The sequence below is a fragment of the Pelodiscus sinensis genome, chromosome 3 (assembly GCF_049634645.1).
Source record: "Pelodiscus sinensis isolate JC-2024 chromosome 3, ASM4963464v1, whole genome shotgun sequence".
In the NCBI taxonomy this organism is placed as follows: Eukaryota; Metazoa; Chordata; order Testudines; family Trionychidae; genus Pelodiscus; species Pelodiscus sinensis.
The window spans coordinates 137,863,986-137,883,250 of record NC_134713.1 but is presented as its reverse complement, the minus strand read 5'-3'; the positions used below and the strand labels follow the sequence as shown (position 1 = coordinate 137,883,250).

General features: G+C 43.4%; 2 protein-coding genes across 2 annotated transcripts in view; both read right to left on the bottom strand.

Annotated features, from left to right (window-relative positions):
* Window positions 1–1,099, bottom strand: part of BIRC6 (baculoviral IAP repeat containing 6) — a 343,022-nt gene extending 341,923 nt beyond the window's left edge. Inside the window, exon 1 of the mRNA XM_075924970.1 lies at window positions 332–1,099. Within this exon, the coding sequence (XP_075781085.1) occupies window positions 332–590 (259 nt within the window). The 5' untranslated portion in view covers window positions 591–1,099. The remainder of the gene's footprint in view (window positions 1–331) is intronic.
* Window positions 1,100–12,873: 11,774 nt separating this feature from the next.
* YIPF4 (Yip1 domain family member 4) overlaps window positions 12,874–19,265 on the bottom strand; it is a 30,798-nt gene continuing 24,406 nt past the window's right edge. Inside the window, exons 4-6 of the mRNA XM_075924969.1 lie at window positions 16,557–16,634; window positions 15,511–15,624; window positions 12,874–13,922 (exon numbers count right to left, since the gene is read on the bottom strand). Of these exons, the coding sequence (XP_075781084.1) occupies window positions 13,785–13,922; window positions 15,511–15,624; window positions 16,557–16,634 (330 nt within the window). The 3' untranslated portion in view covers window positions 12,874–13,784. The remainder of the gene's footprint in view (window positions 13,923–15,510; window positions 15,625–16,556; window positions 16,635–19,265) is intronic.

Sequence of the window (19,265 nt, the reverse complement as noted above, 5' to 3'; positions counted from 1 at the left end):
TCAGGTACGGCCAGGACGGGACGAGAGAGGAGACACCCAACCTCCCACCCGGTTACCCCAGACACAAGACAGCCCGGGACCTAAGAACCAACCGCAACAGGCGCTGCATCGCCCCCGCCCCTAAGCCGGGCGGTGAAGCAACCAGGGAAGAAAAAAGCCGGCAAGCAGCGGCCCTTCCCCACCTGCCCCGGAGCCGCTGGAAACCCGACTCCGCAACTACCTCAAGACCATCTCCCGCCCCGGGCTCTCTGGCCTTTAGCGAGCCCCGGCCCCCCGCGGCAGAGCCCGAGCTGGCGCCGCCGGCGCCTCCCCGCTCCAGGCCGGGTCTCACCGTTGAGCGCCGAGGCCTGCAGCGTGGCCCCCGAGGTACCGTCGATGACTTTGATGGCGCCGCAGGCGGTCACGGCCAGGATGGCGTTAAGAGCCGGGTGGTAGCAGAGGCTGCAGAGCCCGTCGGCGTCGCAGCGCAGGCAGCCGTCCCGCAGCAGCACCCACTCGCAAGGGCCCGGCGCTGCGGAGACCGACGCGGGGCCAGCGGCGGCCGCCGAGGAGCACGAGGCCCCTGCCAAAGCCGCCGCCGCCGCCGCCATCTTCCCGGCCGCTGCCACCGCTCAGGACAAGAGGCCCGGGGAGCCGCTCAGTGACAGTCCCAGCGGCCGCCACCAGTCACCATCCGGGTCCGGGGAGAGGGAGAAAGAGAGAGCGCCGGCGTGAACAGGAAGTGACGCGCCCACGCCGGATACGGAACTGACCTCGGGAGCGAGGGGGTGAAAGAGAAAAAAGCAAAAGCGCAGTTGCCAACGGCTCAGGGAGAAGGGGGCGGGGCTGGGCTCGCGTCACCGCCTTGCGTGCGGGGAGACTCCGCCCCCGCTTCTCTTCGCTCAGAGCCCCTAGAGGAGAGCGGCCGAAGTGCGTGGGCTGTGGCCACTGTCGCAGCCTGGGGTTGGGGCGGCTGCCTGGCCCTGCCCCTTCCGCCGCCCCTGCTGGGCGGGGCTGACGCGGGGAATTCCTGCCTGTGAGGCGGGGCTCCGGCCTACCTCCCGCCCTTCCCCGCCAGGTGTGCTGGGGCGCCTGCCGGAGGCTGAAATGCTGCGCAGCCGCTCCCCGGCGCCCGGTTTGGGTTCCTCGCGTGGGCTAGGAACAGCGGTGCCGGGTAGCGCCGCCAAGTGTCGTCAGGAAAACTCGGCTGGTCTCGCGGGTTCTCGCATGGGAAAAGCTGTCGGGCCCGCCCGAGTTGGTGCAGGCGCCTCATGCAGTTGCAGCTAGAGAATCTTGTCCTAGCCGAGGCGTACGTGACGTGGTGGCAGAAGTAACCAAACTCGCAGTGAAGGAGACGAGAAACAGAAGGGAAACAGCAACTGAGGTTGCAGAGGCAGGAGGAAAAGCAACAAAGATTCTGGGACGACTCGTCTGCACCAGCCCCTGCCCTGATGGGTGAGGTTTACTGGTTAACCTTTCACATCCCAAGTCATGATGGACCCAGTGGCCAAAGTAGATGAAGTTGAGGGAGTATTTGGTGACAGTTGACTTCGGAAAGGAAATCCAGTACAAATAACTTGGAGACAATATTGAACTGGACAATATACACAGGATTTGTATCAACTTGGTTCATACAGTGGAAGCTAAATTAAAGAAAATGGAACAGATTGGTGCTATTGAAGAAATCACTGAGCCAACAGCATGATGTGCCCAGCAGGGTATTGGTTATGAAGAAAAATACACGTGAAGAGTGTAAGACGTAAAGAAGCAATTAGAAGAGAAAAATATATCCTCCCACTACTGGATAACTTCCTCCTCTTAGTGGAAGGAGCTGCAGTGTTTTCTCAAGCTAAATGCCTTGTACGGATCCTGGTAAATTCCTGTTTCCAAATGGAGTGCTAATCTAATAATATTATCATATGCTTTGGGAAAGTTGCAGTTTTTATGGATCATATTTTGATATGTGGGTCATCAAAGAAGAACACAACAAAACCTTCCACGAAGTTCTAAGCTTGATCAAGCTGGACTGAAGCTAAACAAGGAAAAATGTATTTTTAACCTATACCAAATCTTCACTGTCTGTCCCAAAAACTTGAAATATTAAATCAGAAATATAATTTATGCCATCATGTCCCAACAGTGTCCATCTCCTATGTATATTGGACAAACTTCTCAAACACTTCGCTAAAGAATCAATGCACACAAAACAGACAGACAGTTTCACAAAGAAAAAAGTTTGCCATTTCAGCCAGCCTCGGCATTGTCTCAACGATCTTACTACCTGCATCCTGCTTCAAAGAGGCATTAACACAAAACTTCGAAGAGAACATATCTCTGAACTGTCATTCATGCTTAAATTTGACACTTTACAAATGGGCTTTAACAAAGATAATAATTATCTCACCCATTACAAAGATAGCTTCCCCAATTATCACCTCATAGACATTAACCTTCCTCCCCTCATCCCCCCTCTGTTCTAAAATCTGATCTATTTTATATGTGTTTATTTTTTTTTAATTGTATCCCTTTGGTACATGCCAATGTATGGTCATGCCAATTTTCTTCCACAATTTGATTTGAGGAAGTGGGTCTGGCCCATGAAAGCTCATAACCTAATAAACCATCTTGTTAGTCTTTGAAGTGCTGCATACTCCTGTCTTTTGTTTCAGCAAGACCAGACTAACACAGCTACATCTCTAAGTCAGTCCTAGCATTGATAAAGTAAAAGTGATTTGAGAATGGAATGCACCAATAAATATATCAGATCTGACACACATACAGGTTACCTTGGTGGATTCCCATGACACCATTCTATATTGACAAGCACTGAATGAACTATGAAAGGCCAACTTTATTGCGGGGGGGAGGGGGGGGAGGACAAAATAAAGAAACTGCCTTCCAAAAGGTTTAAAAAAAAAAAACCACCTTAATATTTCAGTTTTTCCCTCAATGGCCAGTGTGGATGCAAGCAGGTATGGCCGAGTTGTATTGTTGCAATAACATGGATCAGAATGCCAACACTGCATTTTGTTCTCACAGTCACAGAAGTAGTAAACCAAAATGCACAGATTGAAAAGGAGTGCCTAGGAAACGTGTACATCATAGCTTTTACAGAGATCAGTGTAGATTAAATTATTTCACACTGATAACAGATCATAAACCAATTGTAACCCTGATTAGAAAAAAAATCTTGGATCAAGCACTGCTGAGATGCCATCTTTTGTTAAGATTAATGTGATTTAACCATTTAAAAATATATTCCTAGGAAAAGTCAGGTGGTAGCTGACTGTCACAGAAACCAACTTTACATTCAACTACCTATGAGATCAAAAATGATGAGAAGGTGTACATGGATGCTCTGGACTCAAAGGCCAGTGTCAGAAAAGAGACTACATCAGCTACAGAAAGGAACCTTGACGGATACACAGTTTCAAGAAGTTGTGAGTTAAGCGAGGGCAGCTAGCTCAAGTATCCAAAGGACACTAAGGAGGCAACAAAAGACAATGTGATCAGTTAGGTGAGAAAAAAACTATGTGGTCAATTAAGCGAGTCAGATTAACTAATAAAAGGTGACTGCGTCATCGTTCCAAATTCTGTGAAAGGAAAAATCCTAAATCTCATTCATGAAGGACATGAAGGACTAACTAAAGGCCATCAATAAGCCAACGTGGTGGCCAGGCAACACCAAGGACTTAAAGAATAAAAGTATCTGCACATGAACATGACAAAACTAACAAATCAGTACATCACAAGGAATCCTCAACATCCCCTCCCCCCCCACCCATACAGACCTTGAAAAGGACTAGCTGCATATTTACGTGAATTTAGACAACATCATTACCTGGTCATAGACATGTTAGAGTTTAATCAATTAAGTGCTTAACCAATAAGCTAATGCTTATTGGTAAATGGTATCAGTTAAACTCAGCTGGTTCCCAGAGAGGCAGCGTTGCTGCTACCGCAAAGCCTGCTCCCTGGGAGCTGGGCCAGCAAGGGCTGGTGGCCCTGCTCCAACAGAGGCTTCACTGCAGGTTCAGCCCACAATATGAGTAACCATTAAGATTTTTAGTGGTTATATGGTTACTGTATTACATGATTAACATCTCTAGTCACAGTGGTCTATTTTACTAAGTATGTAGAAATAACATATAGGCAGTCCTCGGGTTACGTACAAGATAGGGACTGTAGGTTTGTTCTTAAGTCGAATTTGTATGTAAGTCGGAACTGGCGTCCAGATTCAGCCGCTGCTGAAACTGACCAGCGGCTGACTACAGGAAACCCGAGGCAGAGTTGCTCTGCCCCGGGCTTCCTGGAATCAGCCGCTGATCAGTTTCAACAGCAGCTGAATCTGGACGCCTGGGACAGAGCAGCTGGGGCGCTGCCAGGTAGGTCCCTGCAGCGCCGAACCTCTGCGCTGCGCGGACCAACCCGGCAGCACCCCAGCTGCTCTGCCCCAGGTGCCCCAAGTCAGCCGCTGCTGAAACTGATCAGCGGCTGATTCCAGGAAGCCCGGGACAGAGCAACTCTGCCTCGGGCTTCCAGTAGTCAGCTGCTGGTCAGTTTCAGCAGCGGCTGACTTGGGGACACCAGGGCAGAGCAGCTGGGGTGCTGCCAGTAGCGCCGAGGAGCCGCGCTGCGGGACCAACCCGGCAGCGCCCCAGCTGCTCTACCCCAGGCGTCAGCGGCGAGAAAAGCCTGGTCTGCTGGGGGGGGAGGGCGCACTAGTTGCGCCCCCCCCCCCCCCCGCCAAGCAAACCAGGGAGACGCGGGCAGCGGGACCGCAGAGACGTGCCGCTGTCCCGCCTGCATCCTCTGCGGCTTTGCTCCGTGTCTCCCTGGTCTGCTGGGGGGGCCCCCCCAGAAGACCAGGGAGACGCGGAGCAGCTTTTCTCGCCCCGGAGGACGCTGGAGGCGTGACCATGGCGCGTCTGGGCGGTCTCGCCACCCGTGTCCTCCGGGGCGAGAAAAGCCCCGTTCGTAACTGCAGATCCGACATAAGTCGGATCCGCGTAACTCGGGGACTGCCTGTACTTGAAAGGCATAACATGATTGGATACATTTTTTTAAATGGCAGTTTTACATTCCTAAGGGGAAAGAGATGTGATGGAATGCTAAAGATGTATTACAGTGGTTAGTCACCAGCTGATCCCATGTGTGACATACCTTACCTGAGCTGGTACTAGCCATACCTTACAGTGCATTAAAGTATCTTAGAACACTTGTTATCTTTGTTAGTGAAGGATGTGCTGTAGTCAGTCCAAATCTGGTACAGAAGCATGATTTAGTATTAACAGCCCTGCAACCCATCATCTATAAGGAGTATACGACAGTCCACACTGTGAGAACCAAACTGGTTTTATATCTAGTAACTTGTGTGATTTCAGCTAGAAAGTTGTTGCTGCCAGTTCTATTCTTGTGGAGGCACCCTGCTAGCTTTCATGTGTCTCTGAGAATGGGGTTTCAGGCCACCTCAGCAAACACCGTGGAGTAAGAAGTGAAGCGTAGTTGAGTCAGTAACCACAAAAATGTATGCAACAGCAGAGGTAAATCCAGTGCAAGTGAGAGCAGTGGATAGTAGCTTTACCACATGAATTCATCAGCAGCTAAGTTAAAACTTTTTCCATTTGGGGTAGTTTCTGCATGTACTCTCTCTTGGGAAAGATGCCTGCATACAAGGAGTGTCAGTCAAAACCATGCCCCTGAAAGGCTGATGATTATTATATTTTATTTGTATTGCTGTAGCAGTGAGGAGCACTTTTCATGGACCAGCACCCAATTATGTTAGGTGCTGTTCAAACACAGAACAAAAGACTATCCCTGTCCTAAAAACTTTATAGCCAAGAAGAGCCAACAGGAAGATACAGACAGGGAAGTACCAGAAAACAATGAGAAAATATTGATTGATAATATAGGAACACTCCTCAGCACCAAGCAGGGCTACAATCACAAAGAGAACTTAGGCTTAGTATTGTAACACATCACTTTTAAGCGTGTCCCATGGACTCCTCAGCCACAAGATAGGTGCCCAGGCACCCTACTCAATGCACAGGGAGAGACAGGCATGGGCAATGGGTGAACCTAGGCCTCGGTGAGGCAAGCCCTCTGCCCTGCCCCCCACAGGAGCCAAGCTAAGCCCTGTCTCATTGCAACAGCAGGCCTCCAGCCCCACACATGACCTTCTGTAGCCCCAGAGCATAAGAAAAGCGGCACATAGCCCCGGCTTTGGAGCTCAGGAAAGGTGGGCATCTCCAGTATCATACCCTGGAGCTCAGGCAGGGTGCACTGCCCCAGGGTCCCCAGCCTCAGCAAAGCAGGAGACATTTTGGGGGTGGAGTATGGGTGGGACTCAGCCTGGCAGTTTGTATCCACCATCCTTGGAGATAAGTGCCTAAGAAAGGGATTCACAGAATCCAGCAAGCTGGGAAAGAAGCCATAAGCCCCTCCCATTGTCTTAACATTTCCTATATTGTTCCCCTTAAAGATAGTTGGATGACTAAGGCAGAAAAAAGAACCTCTCTCCACTAAGGATTCTTAGCTGTGACCCTTCCTAGAGTTAGATGCTCTGGCTAAATCAGCTCTCTCTTTTATGAAAAGCCAAAGAAGATGGAGGAAAAAGAGACACCATACCCCATTATAGCCAACGGACTAGTGGTTTTGGTATTCACTGGCAATGTGGGAGATCTGTTTCAAATCCCTGCTCTACCTGGTTTGGGAGCAGGGCCTGACCCTTTGGTGAGTGCTCTCATCTCAAGAGTCCAGAATCTATTTCCAACTCGCTCATTTAATTATACAAAATGAAACCGCATCAACAGTAGAATTTGAGCACTGTCCATCTCAGATGGATTGGGATTAGGGTATTCAATTGGAAGGTAAAGGACTAGGATTCAATTCCCTAGTCTAAATCAGGAACTCCTCTAAGTTTCAAACACAGGAAGACTGGGGATTTGAGAAAAAGGTTTACCATTTTCCAGGTGAGTCTCCTGCCCACAAAGCTGTTGGACACACACAGAGGCATCCATAACAATTCCTAAACTGTTTGGCTCTTTTTTATGTGGGTTAGGTCTCTTCAGAGCAAACCAGAATGGGTCATACAGGCAAGGAAAGTATCTATTTTGAGAATTACACTACAGCACTGAGCAGCTCAATGGCATCAGGGCTGCCATTTTACACATATGCACAGTAGAAACTTCAAACTAGGGTGCAATGGTCAGTGGCTGTACTGCCAGAAACATACGCAGCTAGGCAACTGAGGCACTTAATTCTAAAACTGTGACAGTTGAATAGCATTTTTGCAGAATTCAGTGGCTCTTAAATGTTGCCTAAAGTGGCAGTTAGGCAGCACGTACCTTTGTGGCTCTAGCCCTGAATGCCTAAAGTAATTATGGAATAGACAATAGTGGCACTATACTGAAAGTTGCATTCAAATTTATATTTAAAATAAGAATAAACACCGTTAAGCAAGGAAGGAGTAGCTCATGCAACAACCTCCATTCCTTTTTGCCTTGGGCTGAGTGTAAGAACTTCAGTTGTTGCCTGTAGTTTGACTTCTAATTCCTTTTTCTTCATCTTAGCTTAGTTTATTTTTAGTAATATAAACTGATTTATATTGTGTAGCTGTGATATTTGTACACTTTTTTGACAGCCTTGCAAAAAAATCCTAATTAGAAGTGTGTGTGATTGATAAAACTCAACCAATCTCTAGAGCCTGTAGAGTCAAATGCAGGGATGGGCAATAATTTTCTTAGGGAGGCCACTTAAATTTTGGTACATGGCAACGGGCGAAGGTTCACCCCCAGAAGGGGGGGGGGGGCTGAGGTGGAAGGGTCAGGGCTGGGGACAAGCCACCACCCAGAGATACCTGGGGCCAGAGGTTTTGAATTAAAAACACAGTAAAGGGCTCACAGCTCTGCCGCTATCGCATTGCCTGGTGGCCGCCCCAGGTTGCTGGGGCTATTTAAATGGCTCACTGCTCCAGCCCATGATCTGGGAGTCACTGAAATAGGGAGCCTACTACCTGGAAATCTGGTGGCAGGGGCAGCAGGATATAAATAGAAAGTGGCAAGATGCAGTCCACGTGCGGAATCACAGTGTTAGGCAGGCAACATCCGTGGTCTGGCATGACCTCAGATGTTCCTGGATGGCAGAGTCCTGGAGCAGAAGGGCCAATAGCTGGGAATCTGGTGTAAGCCTGGCAAGTCTGGTAGAAGTGGGGCAGCAGCAGACTGCAGCAGATCATAAGCGGGGCTGCCTGCTGCTCAGCAGCAGCACCTGGACCATGGCAGCCCAGGAGGGGAAGCCTGGTCAGGGCTGCAGTGTCCAGGATGAAGGTGGCATGATTTGGGCTGTCTGGTGAGATACCAGGGTCATGGTAGCCCAACAGAAGCAGCACAGCTGGGGCCATGTACTACTGCAAGCAGCCCAATCAGACAGCATGCCACCTGGCAGTGAGGTTGGGGTCATGGGCCGCCCAGCCAGCAGGGGAGTTGGGGTGGAGCTGACTAGCAGGCAGTCTAGCCAGGCCAAAGGAATCAGCAGCAGGGAGGAGAAGTGGGCTGAGGGGCTGGTGTCATGGGACCTCCCATTGTCCAGCAAATTCCCTCATCCGGGACCAGTCAGGTCCTGAGGGTGCCAGACCAGGGATGTCCAACCTTTACCTACACTGTATTATACAGGCATGATTTCAAATGACCCATAGGCCAAACTTCCTAGTGCCTTCTCAAAATGTGGCTGCTCTAGCCTTTTCTTCATGGTGCAGCATGGGAAAAATTGACTGTCCATCAAATTTGACTGTCCAGGGGACAAAATTCAGGCCATGGGATTGTGGACTACTTTTGGCAGACTCTCAGAGCCTAAGTCTAATAGGGCTGTGTTTACATTTCCAAAAAGCAGGGCTTGAACCAGATTGGGACCCTCTACTCTCATAGGGTCCTTGAGCCCCAAGCCAAGCCCCGGGGTAGCAAATTTGTGCAGCCAGAGTGGGGGTTAGTTTTCAGCTGAGTTCAGATCCTGGGTTTATGTTGCCATGTTGACATCCAAGAATATACTATTTTAAGAATCCCTTACTGATCTTGAAGGATGGTGTGAGGAAGGTGCTATTCATGAATCTACTGAGATGAAAGAACACAGCTTTTACTCTTTCAGTGCCACTGCAAAAATCCAAAGGGTAGGAAATGAAAATTGGGGCAAGATTGTGGAAGTTAAACTCTTTAACCTTTATGCACCTAAGGAAAGCAGCCAGATATGGAAAATGCCCTGCATGCAGTATCATTTCCGAGAACAATGCTGATCTTTTCTGAAAATCTGTCTTTAGGGCTTTGTCTACACTGCAGGGTTTTTGTACAAGAAGCTTCTTGTGCAAAAGCATGTCCACACATCAAAAGCACATCGCAAAAGCGACGTGCTTTTGCGCAAGAGAGCGTCCACACTGCATAGACGCTCTTGCGTAAGAAAGCTCTTGATTGCCATTAACAGAATGGCCATCAGAGCACCTGTGCTTTTTCTGATAGGCTGTTTTTGCACAAGAAACCTCTGCGGAGTGTCCACACATGCCTTTTTGCACAAGAGCTGTAGCACAAAAAGGAGTTATTCCTCATGAGGAGAGGAATAACTCTACCAGCAAAAGCCCTCTGTCCTGTCTATTTACTGTATTTTTTTTGCACAAAAACGCACTTGAGGTGTGTATGCTCCACCGGGTTTTGCGCAAAAACCTTGTAGTGTAGACATAGCCTAAGGGTACTTCTACACAGGGACAGAAGACCTACAGCATAGTCATGACTCCCCTGAGTCAGCTGAATGATGCTCAGGGTGCAGGGCTAAAAACCTCTGTGTAGATGTTTGGGTTTAGAGACCCTATGCAGGTCCAAACTCGAATATCTACAGAGCAGTTTTTCAGCCCTGGAGCTCTGTGAGCAGGAGTTAACTGATCCAGGCCAGTCGTAGGTTCTTCATCTGTGTAGATGTACCCATAGTCAAGTCCATGGTCTAAAGCCCATTGAAGTCACTCTCTCACTGGTTTCATTAGCATTTGCATAAGCCCCTAACAGCTTCAAGATGAAAGCCATGCTTGTCCAGTGCTGAACAGCAGTGCTCTTCAAATTCTAATTACTCTAAAAATGAAGCTGTTCTATAAACATTAAAATGTAAAAAATAGCCGCTTAAAATACTCAACTATCTAGATTTGCTAAACTAAGTTTTGTGGTCAACTGTCTTTATGATAACAGATTCTCCCTTACTTTTCCCAAACTGGAACCATTTCCAGCAGTTGGAAGCTAGATACACAATATAAACAGGCACTCTGTCATTTAGCTGAAGATGCCATGTGACAAGGTTTAAAAAAAATTTATTGCTGTTGCTTTATAGGAAAGCATTTGAGATGTTCAGTTATTATAGACAAAAGCTATAAGGGTTCAATATAAACAGAAGGATTTGTTTTACAGTAGGAGTTAATGAGATAGGCAGTACGTGCTGCTGCAGCTGAACCAACATCAGGGTTTATCTCTGAACAGAGATTTGAACAAATGGCAGAGAAAGTAGATGTGGTATGAAGACAGGATGCAGAATAGTGAAAAGGGAAGGCAGAAATATGTGCTTTGAGGACCAAAATGATTGTACCTTTTAAGCAACTTGTCATTACTTCAATTGAACATGAAAAATTCAAGTATGTAATTTTACAAGAGAACTTAGAGATAAGACAGCGGTTTCTTCCTTGCAAAAGTCTGTCATTTTTGCCTGATAAAAGCACTTTTATGGCAACACCACTTCCTGCAACTGTACTGCCTTTTTCATCAAAAGCTACCAATTTTGCAAGTGAGGAGAAAGGGAAAATATTGCTTTGTACATACCTGGTCCCTATGCATATAAGTTTGTCAGAACAGGATTTTCACTGCACAAGCAAGTCCCATCCTGTTGCATCCATGCCTTTGCAAATAAGCATAGCTGGAAAATAGTTGCTTCACCTTTGAAGTTGCACTGACAAGAAATAGGTGAACATTTTCAAGTACAAAACGAAAGTTCATATACTTCATAAATCCTAAAAATTTATTTACAAATTTAGAACATGAAATTGATTACATATATAGGAATGTGGCTGCATACGTTTTGATTCAGTGACTATAAATAAGCTTTATACATTCTGTAAACAAGTTTAATTACAAATCTTTATAAAATACATCTTGTACTGTATTTATATACAGACCTATTCTGAAAATGAATGAACTGAATGCAAAGTTGTAATAGACTATTGGAACCTTTTGAGAACTGTTTAAGTATTTTTTTTCCACTAGCAGATGCAAAACTAAATACAATTACTTTAAAAGGTGCAATTCTGCAGTTATATGACTTGTTATTTTATATGCATATATACACGAGATATCACACACTCCATAGTTTGCAGGAGGGAACAATTAAAGCAGCAACTATAGTTCTAAGAGAATATTAACACAAAGAATCTACGATTTTTAAAGAAATATGATCATGGTCCCATATGAACAAGGAAGCTGGGTGTGTACAAAGAATGATCTTAATCCCTCTCTGTCAGCACCTAAATTCATACTGTCATCTCAGATTCATAAACATGTTATGAAGTTGTCTGCAACACAACCTGGAAAGGGTGGACAAGAAATAGTAAAAACTGATTCAATACCTACCAGACTTTAAGCGTGTTAACCCCTAGTGTTTATGATGCAGTTAACTCATTCATTCATACCAACTTAGTTTCTTTACAGTTTAAAATGCTAATTGGGTCATCTTGTTAAATACTGAGGATAGTCATAAAATGATAAAACATAAGAACCACATTATTTTAATTTCTGCCAGAATCATAGCTGAGAAAGCTGCACTGCATATTCTACTGTATTTTAAATCAGTACAAATCCTTTTAAAACATTTTGGGATATGAATTTCAATTACTATAGATTATTATGCAGTAAGGTAAATTGGTAAAATAAACTTGTATAGGTTAAGGTTCACTAACTATAAATATATAATAGATTTTTAGAACCCATACTATTTGCTCAGTATAAAAACTTGCAGTTGTTATTCAACCAAAACTTCCACTGATGTCAAAGATTAGTTTAAAAGTTGATGATACCAAAGTCATTGTGTGTTTACAGTATTATGAGAGTTAACATGCTAGGATTTGCTATCACATCATTTATCCAGCACCAACTTTAAGTAATGTAATTTAAAACCACCAGATACCCATGCAGTGAATCAAGTTATAGAAACTAAAGTCTCTTTTGGAGGCTGAGAATTTAAATCTGAATTTTAATCAATGAGGAATATTACTAAAATCTAAATTACATAAAATTAATTAAACTTTCAAATTATATAGAGATTTTTATTAAAATTGTTGCATAACTGATGCTAAATCATAGTAATTTGACTATTATAGAGCATAGGCAGCTCCTTATATCACCTTATAATGGTTCATAGGGTTTTTTTTTTATTTACAGTAAGGATTCCTGGCTGTACTGCAATTTTTTAAGAAACAAATTTCATAATTTTTTTGCAAATCAGTCAAAACTGATTTCAAAATGTTATCTACTAAAGATAGCAAACAAGATAACATGCTAAGTTATCTTCAATAAAATTTTCTTCTTTCCATAATTTCCATTAATATTATCAACATGAACCATGATATAAGCCATTTATACATAGGAAGTATTTAACATGTTGTCACAATGTTACATAATTCAATAGTCAAAATTGGTGTGACTGAATTTGTTGCTAGGGCCCTAATTCTACCCTCCTTACTCAATGGAGGCAGAATCAGGTTTTTAAGACTCTTAATACTTCATTTTACAAAAGATGAACAGTACATCAGAAAAACGCCCCTGACTGGTTAAATTACATACCATTAAAAGCAATACAGAACAAGGTGTTACAAAACAGATACAAGGTTAGGGAAGCACTCCGTTTATTTTGTCATTTTAAAACATTTCTCAAGTTCACATAAATTTCATACATTATCTTCCCTCTCCCACGCTATACTCCAATTCTGCAGTTGAAAGGTCATTTTGTGTGACTTCAAATTCAGTAAATAAAAAATAATCTGATTTTGTAAATAAACCATTTAGTGAATTAATGTTACACAGTAGAAGCCTTGCTCTTTTGGGTAGAGAGATGAGGATTTTAATTCAAATGCTTGGGTCTTCAAGTGTTTAAAAACCTAATGTACATCCTTAAATGGGAGTATATATGTTATACACAAGCAATAGATACAAAATACACATGTGCAGGGTTTTATTCAAAATTAACTGGAACTTATAAAATCTTAAAAGCCAAATCAAAGAAATCTGGGTGTCTAACATAAAAAAATACTAATATCTTCATATCTCAATTATAGAGCCTCTTCTGTGAATCATCAGGACTGTTTCATAAACATATACAGAATTTTCTGTGCCAAAAAAGCCAGCTGTGTTTAACTGAACAGAAAAATTGCACTTTGAGACCATTACCAATATTTTCTTATATTCCCATTCAATATAATATAATATAATAATCTGGTCCTGGTGCTTATGGCACAGGTTAGCTGTATTTTTGCGACACAATCTTATAAAACAAAAGGTTGTTATATTTAGTTCATGAAAATCTAAAGAATCTTAAACCTAGAACTTTGATACAAATCCACATATCTATAATTGCTCAATTAAATAATATACACAAATGTGTGTTTAGGTCTTAAAAACCTTTCAACAACTGGATACAAAACAGTCTCTCCTATTTTCTCCAGTCTCCTTAATCTTAAGTTTTATCAGTCTGCATGTGACTAAAATATTGTTTTTGGCCACATCCAACACTTCAGGTCACACCCCCGTGTATAGGGACAAGAAGTAGATATATAATAAAAAGATGGGATAAATCAGAAGGGGCTTCTTAGTCTTAAATTCTTCTCCAACTAGTAATGAAGCAGCACTGTATGCAGCCCAAAAGACTCCAAACAGCTTTAAAAGAAAAAGAAAAAAAGAGGCATAGTGTTAGCTCACAATACAAGAAAATCTGTCCAGATACCAATAAAAAAATCAGTACTTCTCTTGAAAGAAATCTAACATTAACTGGTTAAACAACATGTTTAACTGGTTAACCCATTAAAGGGGAACAAGTGGGGTGCTCCCCACCACAGGCAGGGGCTGCTCTGGAGCCTGCCACAGAGAAAGTGAGGCTTCCGGGTTAACCAGTTACACATTCACATCCCTAAAATTTAAATATTCAGATAGTATAGAGACCTTTATTCCAGGGGAGCAAATCATGGGAAAACCTAGAATATTTGGCCTTCTTGAGAAACTGTTGGCTGGTGACTTTAGTCTCCTTTACTGCAGCATACTCCTACCTCAAGGGCTCTGCAAAACCAATTTCTTTCAATAACAGGGAGCAAGAGCATCCCTTCACGATAGATGTAAAATCAGTATTTTGAAAAAAATTCTGTAAATATTAACATCACAGAGGAAAGAGGAACATATACATGATTGGCCAGAGTGAGAGTCTGGGATTTTCAAAAAGGTTGAAGGAAGTTAATGAGAGGCGAGTGCCTATACTGTGGCTTCTCTGAAAATCCTAGCCTTAATCATGAGCACATCATATCCAGAATCCTCTCACTTTTAAGTCTGGGGGGCAGGATGAATGAATGAGAGAGAATCCTGAAAGATTATGGATTAAGTTCTCAAAGGCCTTAAATTACCTTGTATGTAAGCAACTTTGGAAATCTTAATCTATATCTATAAATTCTTCCCTTCATATAAATAGTTTTCCCCCTGTCTAAAGAAGTCACCTATGGCAGGAGTCTCACTCTTGAAGACTACAGACCTCTAGGGTGTACCAATGGAAAAATGAGGCAATTATTACTACAATAAATCCATATTAGTTATCTTAGAAATGGGATTTAGGAACTCAGAGTACATCTAATACAGACATTGTATAGTCTATAAAATGTCTACCCAACTACCAAAACTTTTCTAGCACACTAGGGATGTTAAATTGCGTGTAACTGACTAATCGAATAGTCAATGCATTTTGCATCAACCCTAAGGCTGTTGCTACACTTCAAAGGTGAAAGCGCCCCGTGGAGCCCAGGATCATTTGGGGACTCCCCTGCTGACCCCGGGCTCCGTGCAGCACTGCCGCTTTGAAATGCTGTGGGTAGCCCGGCGTAAGGCTTTTTGTGGTGTTTCAAAACGGTAGCGTCTTGTGCTTCCTTATTTCCTCTTTCTCTGCATGAACATGCTGGATATTAACTACTTGCATGTTTTTGAAGTAAAGATTACAGGGTACTAAAATTTTAAATAGGGACTGACTTAGTTATCCATAAGCATTTACTGCAGCAAAGGGACTATGTGGCCCTAATCTCAGCATTCAAAGGATAACATTTTCTTTAAATCAGAACTTGTTAGCAGACACCTGCTATGCTGGACAAGAGGGTCACAAGAATTCAAGTAGTGCTTTTAAAATTCTATCGTATGTTACTAAAATTATTATTTTGTTCAGGGCAACATAATATTTTGAAGCCTCGTGACAAACAAACTTTACTGAACTCACTTTTATTAGTGTAGATACAACTTCAAATGATCCGACTACCAAGAGGACAGGTGCTATTACAATGAGTGGAAGTAAAGAATATCCTATCACGCCAAGAACTTGCCCATATGCAACCTGTAATTTATAAATCAATTAGTAAAGAATAAAAGAAATTCTTCCATCTAGCTCATAACTTTTGTCAACAGAGAAAACACATTGTCACAATGGAGTTCTATTAAGTAAAGCATTGAGCGTATACTTCTGTCTTGTGGCTCCAAATTAAAGTTATTAAAATGTGCCAGGTGAATTTTTGACATTGTCATTAGAATGTAAATTCACAGGGTAATATATTTATGCAAATTTTAACGACTGGTTACTTCCAGTCTTTTTAATGCCAAGGTTCTTCACTGGTAATGACAGAGTAATGCATTTCAAGTAAGTGTTACATAATTACTGCAGCATTTAGAAATTAGCATGGGATGCATGACATACACTGTCAGATTGCAAATTAACAGTCAACTCGACAATGGTCATTAATTCAGAATATCTGCAATTAGCTGCCACACAAAAATAACTCTTCCATTGGATGCTTAAGTTAAAGATAGAAGTTCACATTAGCAGTGAAAATTGTAGTACGGATACTCAGAAGTCTAAGACATATTCCTGATTCTAACCAAGTTGTCAGTAAATGCAAGCAATTTAAATAAATGCATATGAAATTGACCACGGATTTTGTTTTGTTTTAAAATCCACTTACATGAACAAATGAGTTTTGGTTAGAATTTAGGGCAAAGATTTGGATTGGCTCTTATTTTTCGGTCATGTTCTTGAGCTACCACCTATCTTTGCTGCAGTTTTTTATCTGATTAGCTCTAAGAATTGACGTTCAATCTCAATTTTAACTGACACCAATATGTTCCACAGATAGCACTGTGCTAGAATTCAAGTCTAAATATAGGAGGTCAAGATTTTTGAGTAACAACGTGACTTTAAAGTGCAGCAAGTTAAGCATCCACACATTTTACTTTGTTATTATCATCATCATCACACTTCCAATTGCTACTTACCTCTCCTCCAAGAACCCTGGCCAATAAAAAAATTGTCAAGGATCCAAATATCCATATTGTTATAATCCAAGAAACCACCTTGAGAGAGAGAGAGAGAGAATAATTCCTAATTGACCAATTATAATTCAGAATATATTTTGGTTTAATAAAAAAGCCAACTGAAGCAAGCCTTGTATTAGTTAGCACTACAATGGAATTCAGAAATAAAAATTCAAATACGATGTTTTATTATTTATACATTATCTTTTCTGACAAGTGTGTTTGGAATGCTCAAACAAAAAAATACGGTAAAACTAGTATTTTACCTGTAGTATGGTTTTGTTATCAGAAAGGATTGTGTCAGTAAAAATTATGGAATTAAAGTGGATGAAAGTGTTCAAATGAGTCTCAGATTTTATCAGATGGTAATATGTTTGTTTTCATTCTACTCAGAAACACAAGAGGAATAGGAAATCAATATCCCATCCAATGAAAACCATGCCCGGGCAATACTGAGTGGTTATATTGATTTTCTTCATATTTTGTAGGATTAAGTTATCTCCTTTCTTGGTTCATGAAGACGGTATTCTGCTATCCCTAGAGACAGTGTGTCACCCTAAAAACTACAAAATCAAAAGAACAGAGATCTAAGTTATGACTCCTAATTCTTTTACCTCTTAATGGTACTTCTAGTTTAACTGTAGTCTTCCTCCCTGGTTTCCCTGTCTCCTCAGTTCTTATTATGAATATGAAACTGTCAAATTATCACACAATTCAGGTTCCTAGCCTATACATAATGACCGCACAGCTAATGTGCAACTGCTAGGTAGAAGAAAGGAAATATTGTTTTTCCTTTGAAAACAGAACTTCTACAATGGGAACCCACACTCCCAGAACAGCCTCAGAGTTCCAAACCTAAACTAGGTACAATTCAGGTTTCATATACACTGTAAAAGTCAAAAGGGAAGATGAAGAGAGCATAAAGCTGGTGTCACTGTACATATTGTCTCTTCAGCTAAAATTATATACAGCTTGGATCTCCCTGGTCCGGCACCCTCAGGACCTTAGCTATCCCAGATCAGGGAGTTTTCTGGACCAGGGGAAGTCAATGTTCCCCTGCTGACATCTTATCTCCCTGGAGCTCTCAAGGCTGAGGCTCCCCACCCTGCTGCCCCTGCTACAGACAGGGCTTTCCAGGAGTTCCCCAGCCAGGGTTGCCCGGCCGCCAACAGCCCTGTTTAATTGCTGATAGCCCCACTATCTCCGGGGGTTCCTTGGGGTTCCCTGGCCGAAGGGCTCCTGGCCACCGCTGGCCCCACTGCTGTGGCCCAGCTCCACTGTAGGTTGTTGGGATGGGGACTCCCCAGCTGTCGCCTGGTCCCACCGCCAGAGTTCCCCAAATGGTGCTCCCAGGCCGCTGCCTGGTTTGGCTACCAGCGGGGGAGGGTTTCTGGGATTCCCCAGTCAGGGCCACCTGGCCGCCGCCAGCCTGCTGTCAGGGGCTCTCCAGCCACCTAACTCCACTAACACGGGGAGTTCCCCAGCCAGGGCAGAGGCTCCCCAATGCCGCCTGGCCCTGGGGTTCCCCTGCCTAGCTGCTGCTGGCCCAGCCAGTACTCTGCAGACTCCACATTTTCTTGGCTGGCTCCCGCTCCTGGGGCTCTTTGGTCCAGCAACATCTGTGGCTTTGCTGGACCATGGATGTTGCTAGACCAGAGAGTCCCGGATCTGGGAGGTTCAACCTGTAATAATTTCAAGAATACATCGTAAAACCATTATGTTTCACTGTGGAAAGAAACAATGCATGCCTTTCTTTCTTACATGTTGTTCTGAAGGGGAGAAAAGTGCAAGTCACATCCATGTGCCATAGGTAACTATACTCACAGAAATAAGCCATTCAAGAGCGGGTGTTAGTCATCTTTTAGTGCACACTTTATGAAAGCTGAAGAAACTCCTTTTCAGGCTTACATCTCAAATGAATTATCTTGACCAACAGCCTACAGTAATACTACACATGCTGGTACAGCTTATTGCTATATTTAAAGACAGGGCTAAAGGTGTTAACTCTTAGATGCTACCAAGAGAAGGTTCATATCTAAATTGTCACTTTAAAGGTGGCAGTGATAGGAAGCAACACTAGGGAAGTTTTGTTTGGGCAATACTGGAAAAGCAGAAGAAAGGCCAACCAACTCTATACAATAATTCTTGCTGGACAATAGAAGGCTGCATTCCCCGAGTTCTGAAGCAATCACAAGAGAAATGAAGTGATAAGAAGCAGAGGTATTAAAGAGACAGAAGTTACTCAATTGTGGGTGTGGGAGGAAGAGAAGGAAAAGGTATCTGAGAAGGCAAAAAAAGTACCAGACAGAAGTTATGGCATTATTTGTAAAAACAATAAGTTTCAGATCTTTATACAAAAGGTTTCAGGTAAGTTTAAACTTATTTAACGGTTTTATTACCAGAAAAAAATACTTCACTACAGATTGTACCTCCCTAAACCAGACTACAGATGTTCCTAGACCAGAGAGCCCAAGTGCAGAGAGGCCAGTGGTGGGCAGGGGGCTCAGGCAATGTGGGGAGCACAGCGCCAGAAGGCTCAGGCGGCGCAGGGAATCCCGCAATACAACCGAGAGCCCAGCAGCAGGGGGCTCTGGCAGCGTAAGGAGATCTGCCAGCACAGGGAGCTCTGGTGGTTTATAAAGAGCTGCTCCCTGTAGCAACGTGCTACTT